The sequence below is a fragment of the Pelophylax lessonae genome (assembly GCF_965119305.1).
Source record: "Pelophylax lessonae genome assembly, chromosome: 7".
Lineage (NCBI taxonomy): Eukaryota > Metazoa > Chordata > Amphibia > Anura > Ranidae > Pelophylax > Pelophylax lessonae.
The window spans coordinates 188,298,241-188,319,173 of record NC_138774.1 but is presented as its reverse complement, the minus strand read 5'-3'; the positions used below and the strand labels follow the sequence as shown (position 1 = coordinate 188,319,173).

Here is a 20,933-nt window from a genome sequence, read left to right as displayed (position 1 = left end):
GAAAAGATCTTCAGTGAAAAACAGCTCAAAAAAGTTAATGAGATTAAAACCAGATGTTTCCACTTGGATTCCGGGTTGGGCAGTGAATGGGGGGAAGTACTGGTGCTGTGGAATCTGTGGGCTGCCAATTAGGATATGCCAGCGCTTCAGGGAGGACACTATGGGCTCTACGGGCCTGTCTTCGGATACGCGGTGGCTGCAGGCCACTACTCGTGCTAGCCACCGCACCAGCTTCAACTGCACTTAGGGGACTCGCCACGTCACCAAGTGATACTGCAGTGCTGGTTGTAGGTCCAGGGTGTACTAGGCCGCTCGTGCTTGCCAGATCACGAGAAGTGTGAGCGGCACTAGTACTGGCACTCTGCTGCATACGAGAAACTCCCGGTTCTTGCAACTCAGCAACTCCAGAATGGGGTCGGGTACGCCTGACCTTAACAGGGACCCCTCTGTCGCCGGAGCTATCTGTCAGGGAGCCGCTGCTGTCATCGGGTTCGTATACTGATCCTGATTCTGCCAGTGAGGCTTCCCCATCGCTCTCATCTGACATGGCCAGTATACTGTAGACCTCTTCACCACTGTACCAACGTTTGGTCATTTTAGTAACTAAATTTACCGGTACAGTAGTGTGACTACTAGGTAATAAAAGCACCTGATTGTCGAGGACTATTTGGTGGCTACAAAAAAAAACTGCTAGTACTACCAGAGATCAGGCCTAACTCTGCTAACGCAGCGGTTTTGTGTGATTTAAGTTTTTTGGAAGTGACAGTAATCTATTGATTACTACACTTGCCTAGGTAAGGTGGGCTGGGCAGGGGGGCTAAACGCAGGTGCTAGCAGGAATCAGTGCTGATTGTGCAAACACTGCGTTTTGGGAACACTAAATTATGGGGATGCTAGTATAGTTCTGATCAGATCAGATATTGATCTGTTCAAACACTATACTAGTAATGGAGGTGTGTGTGTGTATGTGTGTTAGATCAAGGGGTTAAACCTTTATAGGGGATAGATGGCGGGTGGCCTAAACCTATTTGGGCTTAGCGCAAGTGCAAACTAGGGTCACAAGTGACACTAAATACAGTGATCAGTAGTTATCTGATATACTGTATATATTAGTGCACGGTGTGATAGGGAGTGAAGGGGTTAACTGGGGGAGATCAAGGGGTTAAACCTTTATAGGGGATAGATGGCGGGTGGCCTAAACCTAGATTGCAATATTAAAACAGCGCTACCAGGTAAATAAAATATAAATATAAAGTGCACTATAATCCTCTAAGATGTTGGTATAAAAGTGCTTTAGTGCTGAAAAAATTATATGCTCATAAATTCATACAGATATATACTAATAACGTGTCTCATATATGATTTAAATCCAAACATATATGCAATAAATATAAAGTGACAAGATGTGCAAAAAAAATATATATTTTTTTTTTTAAATAAGGTGCAGTCCAAAAAAGGTGAATAGTCCACTTATAATTAAAGTGCTGAATATTGTGCTCCACACAATATGTGACCCACAAAATTAGGTTCACAAGTGACACTAATACAGTGATCAGTAGTTATCTGATATACTGTATATATTAGTGCACTGTGTGATAGGGAGTGGAGGGGTTAACTGGGGGAGATCAAGGGGTTAAAATTTTATTAGGGGATAGGTGGCGGGTGCCGTAACCCTATCTGGGCTTAGCGCAAGCGCAAATTAGGGTCACAAGTGACACTAATACAGTGATCAGTATTTACCTATATACTGTATTTAGTGCACAGAGTGATAGGGAGTGAAGGGGTTAACTGGGGGTGATCGAGGGGTTAAAACTTTATTAGGGGATAGGTGGCGGATGCCCTAACCCTATTTGGGCCTAGCGCAAGCGCAAATTAGGCTCACAAGCAGGGCCGCTGTGAGGGGGGGGACTACCAGCCCTCTTGTAGGGGGCCCGAGCACACAGGGGGGCCCACACAGAGAGGGGGATTAGTGATGGACAACAAATACAGAAATCTTCCTCCAGCACCTGAATCTGATCTGTCCCTCTACCTGCTATCAGCTTTTATCTGTTGAGAAAGAGACCGTTGTCCCTCACTAATCCCCCTCCCTTGTGTGGGCCCCCCCTCCCAGCACTTATCTCTGCTCAGGAGTTTATTTGTAAATTGTAACTTTGTTTCTTTCTCTCTGTCTCCCTGATCACTGAGCTCCAACTGCCCAGCCTGTATATTTTTCTAATATCATCTTCTTTTTTATTTAACATCGTTGTTTTTTTTTTTAGATTTAGCAGGAATTATGTGAGTTATGTTATATTTTTGTCTGCTAATAGTGATTTTGTTGTAATTTTAGCTAAATATATCTTTAATATTTTCTTTGGGGGGGGGGGGGGGCCCTGCCAGGTAGTCTGTATGGGGCCCCGCGATTTCTAACAGCAGCCCTGCTCACAAGTGACACTTATACAGTGATCAGTAAAAAATCTGTATACCACTGTATATAGTGTTCACTGTGAGGGGTTTGGGGGTGATCAGGGGGTGATCAAGGGGTTAAATGTGCCTATGTGAAGTGTGTCAATGTGCTGCTTGGTGGAACTCATGTTTTTGACGTCTCTCAGTCTTCTCCTGGAACCGAAAGGGCTCCAGAAGGGACAGTGACATCACTTCCCCTGCCTGTGTTTACATTACACAGACAGGGGAGAGGTTACCATTGGCTGGAAACGATCACCAGATCCAGACCAAAAATCATTGGTCTGTATCTGGTGACTGATCGGTTCCCTACCGAATCCGACCAGAATCGGCTCCCGCGGCGCGCGGTAGAGCGCTCTGGGAGCTGTGATCGCGCCCGAAGTAGGTCTACATCGCTGGACGGGATCGTGCCACTTTGCCGCAGTAGTGTCAATGTGAGCGGTCGGCAAGTGGTTAAAGTCTGTGGCAAGCATCTTCTCTCATGCAATGTGGAGCAGGACATGCAAAATCAGACATTAAAATGGAGCTCCAGCCCCCCCCCCCCCCCCCCCACCAAATACTGTAGCTGCTAACTTTAAATATTAGAACACTTACCTGTCCAGGGATTCCATGATGTGAGCACCCCATCTGATTTTTCAATTGGCTCTCGGGTGCTGCCGCTGCCATTCCTTGTAAGGGAAACCGGCAGTAAAGCCTTGGGGCTTCACAGCCAGTTCCCTACTGCACATGCTCGAAACGTGCTGCGCTTTGTGAATGGAACAGCGGCGGGGAAAAAAGGAGGGGGGGCAAACGAAAAAAAAAAAAACAGGTACCCGCGCTCCCCCCCCCCCCCTGAAAGGTGCCAAATGTGCCAGCGGAGGGGGGAGGAAACAAATAAGCAGAGCTTGCCCTTTTGGGTGGAGCTCTGCTTTAATGCATGCTTCTGATTTCTGATTCACTACAGAGAGAAGCTGGAAGCATGCGGTGCGGAATGAGATATTCATCATGCAGAAGGTGAGAATGTTTTGTTTAAGATTGCATTGCGATGCTGCATCCCTACTGATGATCAAGCCTTCAGGACAGTAAGGTGGCTTTATTGGAAACTGGGGGAAGGACTGGGGAGAGAGCAGTTACTCCATTTGAAAGCTGTGCATGTTTACTTTCAATATTCCTGTTAGATGATTTTTAATAAATTATAACATTTCAATGAGTTAAAAATCAAGTACAGCTTACACATAAGTAGCTAAAATAGGATATAGGAAAAGTACAGTCCCATCCCGCACTCTATGTACATGGACCATAGAGTGAGTACATGGCTTAAAAACTGGCTTCAGGGGTGAGTCCAAAGAGTGCTGATAAATGGGGAGTACTCAGAATGTTCTGGGATGGAAAGTGGGGTCCCCCAAGGATCTGCCCTGGGACCAATCCTATTTATTTATTAATAAACGACCTAGAGGATGGGATAAACAGCTCAATCTCCGTATTTGTGGACGATGCTAAATTAAGCAGGGCAATAACTTCTACGCAGGATGTAGAAGATCTAAACAAAATAATGGGGTGGGCATCTACATGGCAAATGAGGTTTAATGTTGAAAAATGTAAGGTAATGGATTTGGTTGCCAGAAATATGAACGCAAGTTACTCACTAGGGGGAGAGCCTTTGGGAGAATCTAAGATGGAAAAGGGCCTGGGGGTCCTATTAGAGGACCAGCTCAGCAATGGCATGCAATGTCAAGCTGCTGCAAGCAAAGCCAACAGAATATTGGGGATTTACTCCAGAGATAAAATGATAATTCTCTCACTCTACAAGACTCTGGTCCGGCCGCATCTTGAGTATGCCACCAGTTCTGGGCACCAGTCCTCAGGAAGAATGTGCTAGAGCTGGAGAGAGTCCAGAGAAGGGCAACAAAGCTAATAAAGGGACTGGAGGACCTCAGCTATGAGGAAAGACTACAAGCATTGAACTTATTCTCTCTGGAGAAGAGAGGCTCGAGAGGGGATGTGATATCAATGAACAAATACCGTACTGGCAACCCTAGCATATGAAAAACTATTCAGTGAAAGGGAATATAAAAGGACTCGCGGCCATTTGCTAAAATTAGAAGAAAATCGGTTTAACCTTAAATTGCGTGAAGGGTTCTATACCGTTAGAGCCGTAAGGGTGTTGAATTCTCTTCTACAAGCAGTGGTGTCAGTGGGGAGCATCGATAGTTTCAAAAAACTATTAAATGGGCACCTTAACGGCCACAACATACAGGGGTATACGATGTACTATTGAAATAAACACTTATACACACACTCATCATAGGTTGAACTAGATGGACTGGTGTCTTTTTTCAACCTCATTAACTATGTAACTATGTAACAGTCTCTTACCGGTCACCAAGCTCCTGAGCTATGGAGAGGTGTTTCAGGTGGTATTCTATGGCTCGTTCATAGTCCTGGAGCAAAGTATACGTGTTCCCCAGGCTATAACAGGCCTGAGCCTCTACTGCCTGGTCTTTCAGCTGTCTAGAGAGCTGCAAAGTCTTCCTGAGGAATGAGAAAGGCACATATCAGTAAGATAAGGTTATGCTCCTTCTACCAAATTCTGGAAAAACAGGAAAAAAATAACAAGCAGCACTTCTTTGTATTATTATATGACCACATTCAGCATCACTAGTATCTTCACAGCTGCCTACTTAACCCTTATTTGTCATTAAATTAATTGAGGGGAATTTTGATAAAATTTCCTACATTGTGTTTCCCCTTATTTATTCCATTCACCTTTCACAAAATTATGTGGAAAGAGCAAATGCCCCTATCCTTTTGTCATTCAGATGTATTTTATACTATACAATAGGGCAAATAACAGTATTAATGAGAAAGCATTAAAGCAGGAACTGGTAAGACAGATATTTTACATCAAATATTCCCTTTAGAGGGACTATGTCACTAGAGAAACACATAGGCTGCCACTGATGACCTGTTCTCATGAAAATGCTAAATGTCCGCCAGTCATGCGGACTCTCTGGCTTCAATACTTATGTATCATTTACCCAGATAAATAATTCAGATAAGGGCTTCTGACTTTTCTCTAACTTTTCTGATCTGCATCCTTGTTTGAGTGACAACATTGAAACCAGAGGGTCAGCATAACAGCCCGTCAAGCAGCATCTTTATAAGAAGAAAATATTGGCGGACCTGGATACCTCGTTCTCATGATGTTATAGAAAAATCTTACAGTACAAACTACTGATCACTAGAGGGCGCATGAGCTCCACATCTTTCAATGACTTAGTCTCAGGTTATACATGTTTGTATATGTTTGCCCTTTGTCTTTTCCCTCAAAACATGGATGGTTATATGGATTCTGACCAAATTGGCCCTAGTGTGTTACTAAAAGAGAAACCATAATAAAAAATGGTTTCTTTTAGATTTACCAAACCATATAAAATTAAGTCAAACCTAAACACTTTCCATTTGTATGCAATCAGGAAGGCCCTTGAACTACATAGTTGAAGGTAAATCTAAAAGAAATTGAACAAGAAAATTGTATAATGTGTAGTCAGCTTAAGATCAAACAGCTCGGGTTCACTTACTTGTAATAGTCAACAGAGGCATCAAACCTCCCCAGAAAGATGTGGGCATTGCCCAGGTTGCTGTACGCCCTACGCTCTGCAGCTTTGTCTCCAAACTCCTTTGCAATGGCGAGTCTCTAGAAAGAACAGGAAGGGTTACTGGCAAATATAACAGATAGAAAGTGCAATTTGCACATGAGTTCTAATCCCCTAAATTCAGCCCAAAACTGTTTTTTAGACCATAAAGCATCAGCATCAAAAGTGGGCAGATGGTGGCAAATACTTAGCAAAATAGGATTTGGGGGGGGGGGGGGCTTCAGGATGCTATAGTTGAAGTCAGTCTGGTGTCGGACAACTCTAAAGGGTATCATCTATTTCAAAAGTCTGATTATATACTCAGGATGTACTAAATGGGGCACCAATATTTGTGACAAGGGATAATTATATTGTGTATGCAATTATACTACCTAATGCAAGACATTTGAAATACCATTATAATAAACTTTCATTTTTATTGTAAAGCAGTGGGTAATATTAAGAGCATTTCCAGACACAAAAATCCACAAAGAAACAGTTGTCTGTTAGAACATTTTATCCAGAAATAATGAACACATAAATTGTATCCTATCTGTACTTGCTCATCTGTAGTTCAGGGAAAACTTGTCAAACAAAGCTTTTCCTTGTCAAAATCAGCTGCATGGAGAATGCAGTGTTTGACTAGAATGCCCACTGACACAAACCCTTAAGGTTGATAAAGACACTAGATAACACTCTTCTCAAATGGCTTTCGGTTAAATAAGACAACTATTAAATGCTTATGGAGTAACAGCAGACTAGATGGTCAAGTAAATTAGTGGTTGGATAGTTTGAAAAGCTGTATAGCCAATCACATACCTCAATACAGGAGAAGTGTGGGTGGAGTAGAAAGAAGAGGTAGGAGCTGCACGATATGTTGAGATATATATATATATATATATATATATATATATAGATACACACAGCTGCAAGAAAAAGTGTGTGAACCCTTTGGAATGATATGGATTTCTGCACAAATTGGTCATAAGATGTGATCTGATCATCATCATCTAAGTCACAACAATAGATAATCCCAGTCTGCTTAAACTAATAACATACAAAGAATTAAATGTTGCCATGTTTTTATTGAACACACCATGTAAACATTCACAGTGCAGGTGGAAAAAGTATGTGAACCCCTAGACTAATGACATCTCCAAGAGCTAATTGGAGTGAGATGTCAGCCAACTGGAGTCCAATCAATGAGACGAGATTGGAGGTGTTGGTTACAGCTGCCCTGTCCTATAAAAAACACACACCAGTTCTGAGTTCTGGGTTTGCTTTTCACAAGAAGCATTGCCTGATGTGAATGATGCCTCGCACAAAAGAGCTCTCAGAAGACCTATGATTAAGAATTGTTGACTTGCATAAAGCTGGAAAGGGTTATAAAAGTATCTCCAAAAGCCTTGCTGTTCATCAGTCCACGGTAAGACAAATTGTCTATAAATGGAGAAAGTTCAGCACTGCTGCTACTCTCCCTAGGAGAAAAAAAGGACAATTTTTTTAGGGTACAGTGTCATACGACCGCGCAATTGTCCATTAAAGTAATGCAGTCCTGAATTGCAAAAAATGGCCTGGTCATTAAGGGGTAAAATATTCCAGTCCAGAAGTGGTTAAAGCTTGGAGCAGTTTGCAGTACAGTGCATTAACTTTCACTGCATGTGAACTGTTAAATGAGTTTGCATTGGTTTCAGCATATATGGAGTACTTTGCACACGCTGAAATCAATGCAAACTCATTTAACAGGTCACATACAGTGAAAGTTCATGCACTGTACTGCAAACTGCTCCATATTTGTTGAACATATATTTGCTGCAAAACTTAAATGGAATTAGTAATTGTAATTGCAAATATAGCAGTGGTGGTACTACTGGTACTGTGGTAACCTAAAATCGTTCCTACCTGCTCCTGCAGTTGGATCGTCCTGGCCTGGATGGGGGTTCCCTGGTCCTCCTCGCTCTCTCCTCCTCCTCGACTTAGACCCCCGCCACGGGGAGAAGCTAGTATTCCACAGGCCGCACGGAGGAGGGTAGGCGGAGCATTAGGTTCCGCCCCACCCACTGACTGAAGAGCAACCGGTTTGGCCACTCACTGCGGCTCTATGGGGGCACGAGTTCCTCCCTCCCTGTGGCACGTACGCCCCCTACTGAAAGCCATACAACCCCATACAGAATCTGTGGGATATACAGAATCTGTGGGATATTGTCGAGAGGAAGATGAGAGACACCAACAATGCAGACAAGCAGAAGGCCACTATCAAAGCAACCTGGGCTTCCATAACACCTCAGCAGCGCCACAGGCTGATCGCCTCCATGCTGCGCCACATTGATGCGGTAATTCATGTAAAAGGAGCCCCAACCAAGTATTAAATGCATACTATACGGTTTTTTCAATAAGCCAACATTTCTGTATTAAAAATCCTTTTTTTTTTTTTAATTGATTTAATGTGATATTCTAATTTTCTGAGATACTGAATTTTATAATAAATTAGAACAACAAAAGTTTTTGTGAGGTAAAGAAGATAGAATTGGCTTATGTATGCTCCCACATCCCCTTTCCATCCAAAGGAAGTTAATCTTGCAAGACAAAAAAACAATGAGTTCATAGAAGTGCAAGTACATCAGATGTACAGTGCATCATAGTGATTCACCTCTTTGTGGAAAGCGATGGCCTCGTTAAAGTTGCCTAAGAGGTAGTGTGTGTTTCCAAGATTTCCATAAGCACGACCTTGAGCTGCCCTGTCACCCAGCTGTTTAACCAGTTCCAAGTTCCTCCTGTGACACAGAAGAGCCAGGGACCATGAGAACTCATGTAATGAAACATAATTACAGTGTAGCAGTAAGAATATAAGGCTAATGCAATAACTAACTTCAAAAACATTATTTCACAAAAGCTTTTCTGAAAATACACCAGTACTGCATGTTTACAGTACAAAGATGTGTATCTAATTTGGGCAGTATGTCAAATACTTGCCATAACGATTTCTATACAGATAAGAAAGAATCTAGAGTTTGGTAAATGCCCTCTGATAACCATCAAGAACCCCAGCAAAAGCAGAGCATAGTTGCTTAATCAGCAGATATCTGTCTACTTGGCACTAATAAATGGTTTGCAACCAGTAATATCAAGATAGCTGTTTATAGCAGATATGCATTTTATAATATTTTAATGCTTTAAATAATTTGAACAAACTTATTCATGGGGTGCAGGGAAACTTAACCTAAAGAAAACCAAGATGCCCCCACTAAGGTTCTGGTGTTATGCTAAGTGATGATATATTATCAGAGCAAGTGCATTTGTTTCTTAGTCGCTACTGCACTGCTTACTACAACTTGACAGCAGACGGCTCAGAAGATATTACAGCTCAACTACACACCCAGAGAAATGACAAACATCCATGGTGCTTGGTGTAACCTTTTCTGTGGTGGTAAAAATAATAGGATTTTTGACTTACTGTAAAATCCATTTCTTTGATGTCCATTGACAGACACAGCTTCAGATCTTCATAACTGTTGGGTTATACTGCCCCCTACAGGAGTAGGACACTAGGCAGAAAAAAGTGTGGCTATGCCCATGGGTAGTCCCAGGGGGTACACTCCCTCTCTCTGCTATAGGCACTCAGTTTAATTACAAGCATTGTCAGAAGAATCACAACTCCACAGAGGGGTGGGTGCTGTGTCCGTCAATGAACATCAGAGAAATTGATTTTACGGTAAGTCAAAAATCCCATTTTCTCTTTCGTTCATTGACGAAACACAGCTTCAGATCCTCAATCGTTGAAACGTCCGAAAGCAGTGTTAAACATGAGGGGTGGGATCAGCAAAAAAATTCCCAAGGCTAAACAGTACCCAAACCAGGCAACAGGAGCTCAACCAAAACAACTGGAGCCCACCTGAAAAAAAACAATACACCCTCGAAGAGGATCAGGTCCTCACAACAGCAGCCTGCAAATCCTTGCAGCCAAAAGAAGCATCCGCAGATGCCAACACATCCACATTATGAAAGTGTGCACCGACGATCAAGTGGCCACCTTGCAAACCTGTGTAACTGATGCCTGATGACAGAAAGCCCAGGAGGCACTAAGCGCCCGAGTAGAGTGTGCCTTAACAGAGAAAGGAGGAACCTGACCCTTGATGGAATAGGCCTGAATCACTGTCTGTCTGATCCATCTGGAAATGGTCGCAGAGGAATAGGAAAACCTTTTACGAAGCCCATCCGTGGGCAAAAAGAGAGAGTCTGACTTCCTGAAAAACTCTGTAGCTGCCAGGTACACCCTAATTGCCTGGACCACATCCAAGGCATGCAAGGCAATTTCCTTATAATGTTTTGGCCTGAGACACAGAGAAGGCAACACAATGTCATTATTCAAATGAAAATCAGAGACAACCTTTGGAAGGAAAGACGGACGGGGCGAAGAACCACCTGATCTCTGTGAACCACCAGGTAAGGTGAACGACAGGATAATGCCACCAGTTCCGACACCCTGTGCGCAGAGATGATGGCCACCTTCTGGAACAGCATAAGTAGGGGAATCTAGCTTCTGGAGGTCCGAAAGCACCAAATTGAGGTCCCAAGGCCATCGAAGCCCGCACTGGAGGAACCAAATGTCGGACACCCTAAAGAAAGGTACACACCAGGGAGTGAGTGGCCAAAGGTCATTGGAAGAAGACTGCCAAAGCTGACACCTGGCCCTTGATGGTACTCAAGGCCAATTTCTGTTCAACCTCCCATTAAGCGAGGATGAACCCCAAGACACTCACACCAAGCAATGTATGTCTTCCACGTACGGTAGTAGATCCTCCTAAAAATAGATTTCCTAGCTTTTAAAAAAGTGTAGGAATCACTGACTCAGATAAACCTCTATCCTTCAGCACCTGGCGTTTAACAGCCAAACCGTCAAAGCCAGCGACTGTAAAGCAGGATGGAAGATCGGTCCTTGGGACAGCAGATCCTCCTGAGAGGTAGCTTCCAGGGAACGTTGGCGACCAGCCGCACTAGATCGGTGTACCAAGCCGGGCGAGGCCATTCTGGAGCCACTAAGATGACCGGAATCCCTTCTGCCTTGATCCTGCGTAGAAGTTTTCGCAGAAGCTTGATAGGAGAGAAGGCGTAAATCAGACAATACTGACCCCACGGGGCCACCAGCGCGTCTGCCAGAGGATCCTTTGACCGAGCCACAAACCTCTGCTCCATTCTCTTGAGCCATGACCCCAAAAGATCCACCTCGGGGGTGCTCCACCAGAGACACAACTGATGAAACACCTCTGGATGAAGGGACCACTCCCCTTGGTCCAACGCCTGCCGATTGAAGTAATCCGCCCGCCAGTTTTTCAGCCCAGGAATGTGTACGGCCGAGAGCGCTGTAACGAACCGTTCTACCCATCTTTAAATCTTGGCTACCTCCAGAGTCGCCAGGACACTTCTAGTGCCCCCTTGGGGATTGACATAAGCCACAGCCGTGGCATTGTCCGATTGAATGCACACTGGATAACCCTGAAGACGATCCGTCCAATGGTCCAGACACAGTCTGATCGCTTGGAGTTTCAAGACATTGATCGTTAGTTGGCGTCCAGATCCCTTGAGCAAATGCTTGCTGAGGATGCCTCCCCAGAAGGACAGGCTGGCATCTGTGGTGACCACTGTCCAGTACAAGGGGGAGGAAGGACTTGCCCAGCCGGAGAATGAAGTCACCATATCAGGGACTCCTTTGTTCCCCGACCCAGCCGGATCGGATTGTCCAGAGACTGCGGAGTCTTGTCCCATTTGGTCAGAATCTCTCTTTGCAGGGACCTTGTATAGAAATGTGCAAAACGGAACAGCCTCGAAGGTGGACACCATCAGGCCCAGCATCCACATGCAAGTCCAGAGGGATGACCATTTGTTGGACAGCAGGAGACAAATTGCATCCTGCAATTTCTGGAGTTTGTCCAGAGGAAGGAGCACTCTGGCTAAGGCAGAGTCCAGAGTCAGCCCCAGATAGTCCAGCTTTGTGGACGGAACCAGAGCAGACTTCTGAAAATTCAGCATCCAGCCAAACTCCCACAGTGTTCATGTTGTGAACAGGTTTTCCTCCAGAGCAGAAGGAGACTCCGCTCTCAGAAGGAGATCATCAGAGTAGCCCAGTACCGCGATCCCCTATTGGAGTAGGAAGGCTAACACTTTTGCGAAGACCCGAGGAGCAGAAGCGAGACCAAAGGGTAACGCCACAAACTGATAATGCTCCTGTCCCACAGCAAAGTAGAAGAAGCGCTGATGACTTACACATATTGGAATGTGAAAGTAAGCATCATTGATGTCAATAGAGGCGAGGAATTCCCCCTGATGCAGGGATGCCACCACCATGCGAATGGACTTCGTTCTGAATTTAAGCACCCGCACAAAGCAGTTCAGAGCCCTAAGGTCCAGGATTGGACGCACTTTGCCTTCCTTCCTGGGAACTGTAAACAGGCTTGAGTGAAAACCCTGAAAACGTTCTGAAGTTGGAACTGGGACAATCACCCCTTGATGTAACAGGCCTACGGACAGGCACAAGCTGGAAGGAAAGAACCTTGCTGGGGGACCAGAGTGAAACTCGATCTTGTAGCCAGGCCGAATGACTTTGTGAACCCACTTGTCTTGCACCAGGGAAGTCCACGGGTCTGGAAACCAAGGAAAACTGTCCCCCACCCCCAATACGGGTGAGGCACACCTTCATGCTGAAGCAGCCGGCTTGCCAGACCAGGTTCGTTTGGATCCACCAGAGGAGGCCCTGAAAGGCCTTGAGCCCTTGTGAGTCAACCCTGAGGGATGAAAAAACTTCTTATGAGCCAAGAAGGAAGGTCCACTTCTACAACGAGGTTATAAAACACTCTTCCCCTTGTGAGATCTTTTATGATGTCATCCAGGGTGGCTCATAACAGGCGATCCCCTTGAAAGGGAAGATCAGTCAAGGTTTTTTAGAAGTCTGGTGCAAAGACCAGCATTTGAGCCAAAAGACACGCTGAAGGACCACTGCCAAAACAGAGAGCCGAGCCACTAGAGGAGCCACATCCAAAGAGGTATGACAGATAAACTGCAGCCCCTAGACCAGCTGGTCCACCAGCTCAGCAAAGGCAGGGGGGGAGCTGTTCTCCCTCCAGGTCACGGCGTAAAAGCTTAGCCCACTCGGTCAGAGTTTGCAACACCAGGGCAATGGTGAATACCGGCCTCAGTGCCAAACCAGCCAGAGTGTACATATTGCAGGCCACAGCCTCTGCCTTCCTGTCAGGCGGATCCCTAAAGGTCGGGGACTCTTCAAACCTTATTCAATCTGGAAACCAGAGGGTCCACCACCGGTGGAACAATCCACTTCTTAAGAAGGGACTCCTCATAAGGGTAACGCCTAATAAAGCGCTTAGGGACCCCACGGGGAGGCTTTGGTTGTACCCATTCTTTAGCTGCAATTCTGTCAAAATAGGTGGGGAAAGGAAACACCTGTGCCGCTCTGGATGTAAGTGCCAAAAGGGAACCTCCGCCTCCTTCGCACCTGCATCCTCCATCTTCAAGGTCTCACACACAGTTACAATCAGTGCTTCCACCAGTGCCTTTTCGTGCGTGGTTGCAGATGTGGAGGAATCATTCTCACTATCAGAAGATTCCGGGCACGTGGTTGAGGCCAAGCAGGGTGACCCAGGTCCGCAACGGCTGAATCAGATTCAGGATCTGATGAGACAGATGAGACAGGGGAAGGCGGGGGCGCTTTTTGCTAGCCCATCGCCCGAAAACCACCTCCACCCGGGACACAAAGGACTCCAGGACCACCAACAGTGCATCGAGGGATGGTTGGGACCCCACAGCCTCAGAGAGGGGATCAGGTGGGGAGATGTGCTCCAAAGACTCCTTGAGTCACCGGGGGACCCCACAAAAGTGTAAAACACTGCAAGGGACAAACCCTAACCGCGCAGGGAGCACCACCAGGCACAAGCACCAGGCGATCCTCAGCAGAGAGGGAGAGAACCCCACTAGACTCACCACACAGCAGAAAAAGGCACCTGCAGCCACCAGGATAATCTGCACTCTACGGGCGGCGATCAGGAAGTAAAAGGATCCAGGAGTCAGCACCAGAGGATGAGGAGGGGCTCCCACCACTACTGAAATCGCCATCCACAGGACTCCACTGTCACGGCTGCCGCTATTTTCAATGGAAAAACTCTGAAAAATGGCCACCCAACTACACAAACATGGCCGCCGTGTACGGAAACAAACAGGCTACAACAAAATGGTGGCACCACGAAGCTTACAGGAACCCAGGATGGAACCCAGACTCAATGACAGACCCAGGCAGGCCAGACAGTCAATCTTCCGGTCTCCCCACACATCCCCCCTCCCCCCCGGCCCTCATCGCCAGCATAGCTTATTAGACCACCCACACAGCCCCAACATATGCAGAGGGGGAGGGGAGAGGGAAGGATGGGGGACAGATGACAAGGGGGGGTGCCTGACAGGGAGGAGGGGATCCAGGGGTCCAACTGTCCCAAGGTGGGGACCGTGTCTACCACAAAACCCTTTAGGGGGAGAAGGGGGACAGCTACTCACCATACCAGGAACCAGACGGGGACCGCTCCAGACAGAACCCCTCGCCATCGAAATGGGGGCTGTCGGCCAGGAGAAACACTGCGACTATGGGACCTCGCAAGGCATTTAACTTGCAGGCCAGCCCCCGTCCAGTGGAGCTATGTCGCGGCCGACCTAGAGTGGAGCTGAGGTCTGCGTGCGCTCGCTGGCCAGACTGCGGTGACCACTGGATTTAGATCACCCAGCCCGTTGCCCAGTCCGGCAGTTGATTGTAGATCTTACAGGAAAAATCCAGGAGAAAAAAATTTCTTTCTAAAAAGAAAAAATTGCCAGGACCAAAAATCCCAGCAGGGAATTAGGTCCATACTCCTTACTAGGCCGAAAAAAACTGAGTGCTTATAGCAGAGAGAGGGAGTATACCCCCTGGGACTGCCCATGGGTGAAGCCAGACTTTTTTTCTGCCTAGTGTCCTACTCCTGTAGGGGGCAGTATAACCCAATGGTTATGAAGATCTGAAGCTGTGTCCATCAGTGAATGAAAGAGAAAACTGAATTTTTGTAAAATCTTACCGTAAAATTCCTTTCTCTGAGTCCTCTGACAGTTGCCGCCCACTCATACAGTCTTCACCAATGGGTATTGACCTCTTATCCACAGGAGCAAGCTAGGCATAAGACTTGTTAAAAATAAAGTAATTTACATAGACACACCTGTAGGGGGCTGTCCCACTGGTCCAATACCCCCCTGCTATCGGCATTCCCAACTCAGTTTGGTAGCAAGCAGTTAAAGTCCAAAAAACCCCAAAAGAGGGGCGGGGGCGGAGACTGTCAGAGGACTCAGAGAAAGGAATTTTACGGTAAGATTTTACAAAAATTCCGTTTTCTCTTACGTCCTCTGACAGTCGCCGCTCACTCATACAGTCTACACCAATGGGATGTCCCAAAGCAGTGTAGACATGAGAGGTGGGAAGCGCAACCGTCACAAAGGCAACGCAGCACCCAGGTCAGAGAAGTGAACCTTATCTGAACAGAAAGGTAAACCCTCTGGGTAACAGAAAAGCTCAACTGGAGCAAACAACCCAGGAAAGAAATAAACAAGGGGAAACAACCCCAACAGTCAGGGACCCGCAAAACCAGGGTCCCCTCCAGGCACTGCCGCACACAGAACTTTGCGGCCAAAGGAGGCATCTGCCGATGCCAAAACATCAAGTTTGTAAAATTTGGAAAAAGTGTGCACAGACGACCAAGTCGCAGCCTTGTACACCTAGCCCAGGACGCACCCACCGCTCTGGTAGAGTGCGCCTTGACAGGGAAGGGCGGTACCTGTTCCTTAATCGAATAAGCCTGTACAATTGTCTGTCTGATCCATCTAGAAATGGTTGCCGCAGACGCAGCCATACCCTTACGAGGTCCCTCAGGAAGGACAAAAAGAGAATCCGACTTTCTGAAGGATTCAGTGGACGACAGGTAGACCCTGATTGCCCGGACTAAATCCAAGGAACGCAAAGCAAACTCCTTAGGATGCTTAAGATTTGCACACAGCGAAGGTAAGACAATATCCTAGGTAAGGTGAAATTCAGAAACCACCTTAGGAAGGAAATATTGGTTAGGTCGCAAGACCACCCTGTCCCTATGAACGACCAGGTAAGAGGAGTGGCAAGACAAGGCCGCCGACTCCGACACTCTGCGGCAGATGTGATCGCCACCAGAAAGGCAACCTTTCATGACAGCAGAGGCAGAGAAATTTCCCTGACGTGCTCAAAGGTAGGACATTGCAAAACGGACAGAACCAAGTTCAAGTCCCAAGGAGGTAAAGGTGCCATCCGAAGAGGAGCCAAATGACGCACCCCTTGAATAAAGGTGCGTATCAAAGAATTCACTGCCAAGGGGCGCTGAAAAAGGATGCCAATGCAGATAACTTGCCCTCAATCGTGGTCAACGCAAGACGTTGGTCCACACCAGATAGTAGGAAAGCCAACACCCTCGCCACCGAAAAAGGGGGAAGATGGATGTCCCTGGATTCACACCAGGCAAAATAAGCCTTCCAGGCACGGTAGTAGACCACACCGGACGAGATTGTCCTAGCCTTGAGCAAGGTAGGAATGACCGCCGACGAGAGACCCGATCTCTTAAGACCTGGCCTTTAACAGCCACGCCGTTAAGCCGGCGACCTTAAGGCAGGATGGAATATCGGCCCCTGAGACAGCAGATCGTCTCGTAACGGGAGCCGCCATGGAGGCTCGACGACCAGTTGTATGATATCCGCGTACCAAGACCGGCGCAGCCAGTCTGGTGTCACCAGAATCACCAACTTCAGTCCCGAGACCAACCCGCGAAGGAACCTGAACAACACCTGAACCGGGGGAAGGCATAAATCAGACGATACTGAGTCCAAGGCACCACCAACGCGTCCGAGGCGGCTGCCAGCGGATCGCGCGTTCTTGCCACGAACCTTCCCACCTTGTTGTTCAGCCGAGATGCAAACAGATCCACATCCGAGGATCCCCATCGCGCACACAGCATCTTGAACACCTCCGGGTGGAGGGACCATTTGATTACCGTCCACAACAACGGGCGGAAGAATTTTCCCTCCGTCAGTGCCGGAGACCGGAGCCACCACAGAAGATCGACGTGGCGACTCAAAGACATCCTCCTTTCCAAGGATGGAGGATACCTGTCCCACCTGGCTAGGATCTCCACTGGAAGAGATTGCGTGTGGAACTGAGCAAACGGTATCGCCCCAAAGGCCGATACCAACAACCCCAGGGACCACATGTAGGTCCTGGGCGATGAGGAATCATTGTCCCTGAGGGACCTGACCCCATCCTGAAAAGTCCGGAGCTCGTCCTCCAGCAGAAAACTTTTGCCTGGACAGAGTCTAGGACCAGTCCAAAGTAAGGGAGGTGAACAGAAGAGGACAAGGTCGACTTCTGAATGGCGATGGTCCATCCGAACCCCTGGAGCGTCTGAAAGGTAGTCGACAGATCGCGCAACAGACTCGGGCTGGCACTCGATCTTAACAGGAGATCGTCCAGACATCCCCAGATCGCAATCCCCCGTGCCCATAACAGGGCCAGAACAGGAGCCAGCACTTGGAGTCAAGGTGAGACCGAAAGGTAATGGCACAAACTGACAGTGATCCTCTGCGAATGCTATTCTGATCGAATGATTTCCTGACCCCACCTTTCCGGAATCCGGAGCGGCCAAGGTTCGAGAAAACCGCGCAGACGTCCCCCCACCCCTGGAATGGGTGAGGGCGGCCCTTCAGGCCGAGGCGGAGGGATCCGCCGAGCCAACGTGGGTGGATAGTGACTTGCCCGCCCAGGGCTTCTCCTGGCCACCCTGGCCCTTAAAGGGTTTCCCCTTGTCCTGTGCCTGGAAGACACGAGAGGACCCCTGACGTGGATTAAAAGAAGGGCCCCGCTTACCGCGGAAAATCTTACCCTTGGGGTTCTGGGGCAGCAGAGTGCTCTTGCCCCCGGTGACCCCTTTAACCAATTCGTCCAGGGATTCCCCAAAGAGGCGATTCCCCGCATAAGGAATGTCAGACACCGTCTTCCTGGAGGTCTGGTCGGGCGACCAGCTCTTCAGCCATACCAGACGAGGGATTTGCACCGCGACACCAGATAGCCGTGCTACTAGAGGAGCCTCATCCAAGGCCGCATCACACAGGTACAGAACCGCCTGACGCATCTGATCCACTATCTCCACAGTAGTCGGAGGGGCGGAATCTGCCTCTAGAGTGCGCTTGAGCACCTGGGCCCAATCAGCCACAGCCTGAGACACCGTAACAGAGGCAAAGATGGGCTTCAACAAAGAACACGCCACTGTATAAGCGTGGCGAGCAAGAGATTCCACCCACCTATCTGTATGGTCCCCAAACACCGGAGAATCCTCCGAGGGCATAAGAGTGGCCTTGTTCAACCTGGACACTTTCCACTTTAGGGGACACAGTCTAGCGCAAATCCATAGGAGACGCGAAAGGGTAACGGAACCGAAACAGTTTTGGTACCACAAAAGGGAGCTTTAAATTGCGCCATTGTTCGTTCATCATTTCGTGAAACTCAGCGGGACAGGGAAATACCTGTGCCACCTTCTGGGTCCTGCGAGTCCCAAAGGAAGACCGCTTACCCGGCGGGTTGGGCTCATCCTCTAAATGTAGTGTATCCTTAATACAAGCAATAAGCGCAGACACAGCAGCGCATTCTTTGGCCGTTTCAGGGGAAAAATCATCCCCATCATCCTCCTCCACCTCCCCATCAGAAGGAAAGGACTGAGAACCCTCAGGGGGTACAATGCCCAAGGCAACCATATCAGATTCAGAATCAGAGGAAGGCGAAGGCCTAAGCCTCTTTCTAGAAGCCCGTTCTGACATCAACACATCCACCTTGGACGCTAAAGTTACAAGTGCAGCAGCCAGAGAGGGAGAAGAATCAGGATTACCTGAATCATTTACCAAGGCTGGGGGAAATTTTCTGTCCTGGAACTCCATGACAAGTACAAGAACGCTGGCCCTTTAAGACGCGATCGCGGCGACCCACCGCAATGTACTGCAATCTAAAGTATCCCACTGAGAGAGGAAAGACACCGAAAGCAGAGGAATATCCCCAAAAACAGCAAAAAAGACCCCAAGGAGTGTTACCACGCTGCTGAACGATCTCTCTTTTTATGCAGGAAAGGAAGTGATGTCACATCGCTAGAGGACCAACAAGGTTTGGTCTAAGGAAAAATGGTTGCCTATGCATAGGAATGGGAGGCTCCGGGAAAATGGCCGCCGAACATGTGCAAGAGAAAACACCTTGCCACACACAAGATGGCACCCGAAGGCGCCAGAACACTACATAGAGAAGCTGCAGAAGTGCCCACAGTAAGGCCAGAGCAGCTGCCCACACCTAAAATGGTGGCCCCGCGGTTTTTATACCGCAGCGGTCCACACCACCATGACTGTACCCCCAACCACACTAACAGTGCGGCCAGGGTTAGGGACCCCCACACAGCATAACATGCTCTCAGAAGCCCCCGCAGGGACCGGGAGGGATGCGAGCCCGGACCAGACATGAGGAGAGACAGACACAGCAGAATGTAATCCCCAGACAGAGGCTCAACACAGAGGTTACTTACCGCTCCATATGGCGTGGGCGCCTCTAGATCGCGGGAACCCCCCACCCCAGATGGCGGGGGGCCAGCAGCCAAAATAGGGGCAAGTCGTTTGCTAGGCCAGGGCGCACCCATAGCCTGCTAAAAGCTCGATGGCGGGCTGGGATTCCCTAAGATCCTCTGTCCTGGAATGCCAGGACGACCAGTCCGATTCCCAGCTCCGCAAACGCTGTAGTCTTCCGGATAACCGATTAACTAAGCGCAGAGGCAAATAAAAAGCTAGTAGTGCAAAGAAAAACACATTTGCAGAAAATAAGAGTAATAAAACAGAAGAAAAGCTGAGACCGTAGCCCCAGCACAGGGATAGCCTATCTTACTCCTTAACTAGGCAGAAGACAAACTGAGTAGCAGGGGGGAATTGGACCAGTGGGACAGCCCCCTACAGGTGTGTCTATGTAAATTACTTTGTTTTTAACAAGTCTTATGCCTAGCTTGCTCCTGTGGATAAGAGGTCAATACCCATTGTTGAAGACTGTATGAGTGGGCGGCGACTGTCAGAGGACGTAAGAGAAAACTACATTTTCCCTGCAAAGTACATGAGAACATTTCAGAGCTGAAAATCACCAAATTATTAAGCTTACTTTATCTGATAATAGTATCCTGTTTTAGTACACTGCAATAAGAAAAAAATTACACATCCTGTTGCCATTCTTTACTCACATGTTACATGTTTCTAGGTTCCTACAGCCTGTAATGCAGTGTGTGAATTTTTTTAAACAGACCAGCAAAAGGTCAGTTTCTCTCACTACTAAGCATAGGCAGAAGATGTCTCCAAACTGAATGGAATTCTTTAAATCTTTTAGGACTTTTTAGTTTGACCAATACATATCTTAGTATATTTTTGTACCCAAGCTGCCAATAAAATAAATAAAGTAATAAGTAATAGGTAATAAGTAAATAAAGTAATGTAAAAATAATGAAATGTAAGGAAAGTATGGGAAATATGGGAACTCCTTTTTGACATTTTTTAAAGACATTATTTTTAGAGCCAACATTGTTATCCTCGCTTCACTATTTGTTTAGTCATTGACCTAAAACAAGCATGCAGCAAGTCAGGATCAGGATAATAGCACCAGACACAAATCGTGACATGTTCCATGTTGCAATCCCCACTGATTTGTTAAAGGATAAATTCAACTTTTCATAAAAAAAATTATAAATGCACAGTTTTTTGCAGGTAAATAAAACAAAAGTG

The 20,933-nt window shown here is 47.2% G+C and overlaps 1 protein-coding gene across 1 annotated transcript in view; it reads right to left on the bottom strand.

Annotated features, from left to right (window-relative positions):
- Positions 1 to 20,933, bottom strand: part of GPSM1 (G protein signaling modulator 1) — a 683,442-nt gene that overhangs the window by 496,549 nt on the left and 165,960 nt on the right. Inside the window, exons 5-7 of the mRNA XM_082264403.1 lie at positions 8,704 to 8,827; positions 6,000 to 6,115; positions 4,795 to 4,950 (exon numbers count right to left, since the gene is read on the bottom strand). Of these exons, the coding sequence (XP_082120529.1) occupies positions 4,795 to 4,950; positions 6,000 to 6,115; positions 8,704 to 8,827 (396 nt within the window). The remainder of the gene's footprint in view (positions 1 to 4,794; positions 4,951 to 5,999; positions 6,116 to 8,703; positions 8,828 to 20,933) is intronic.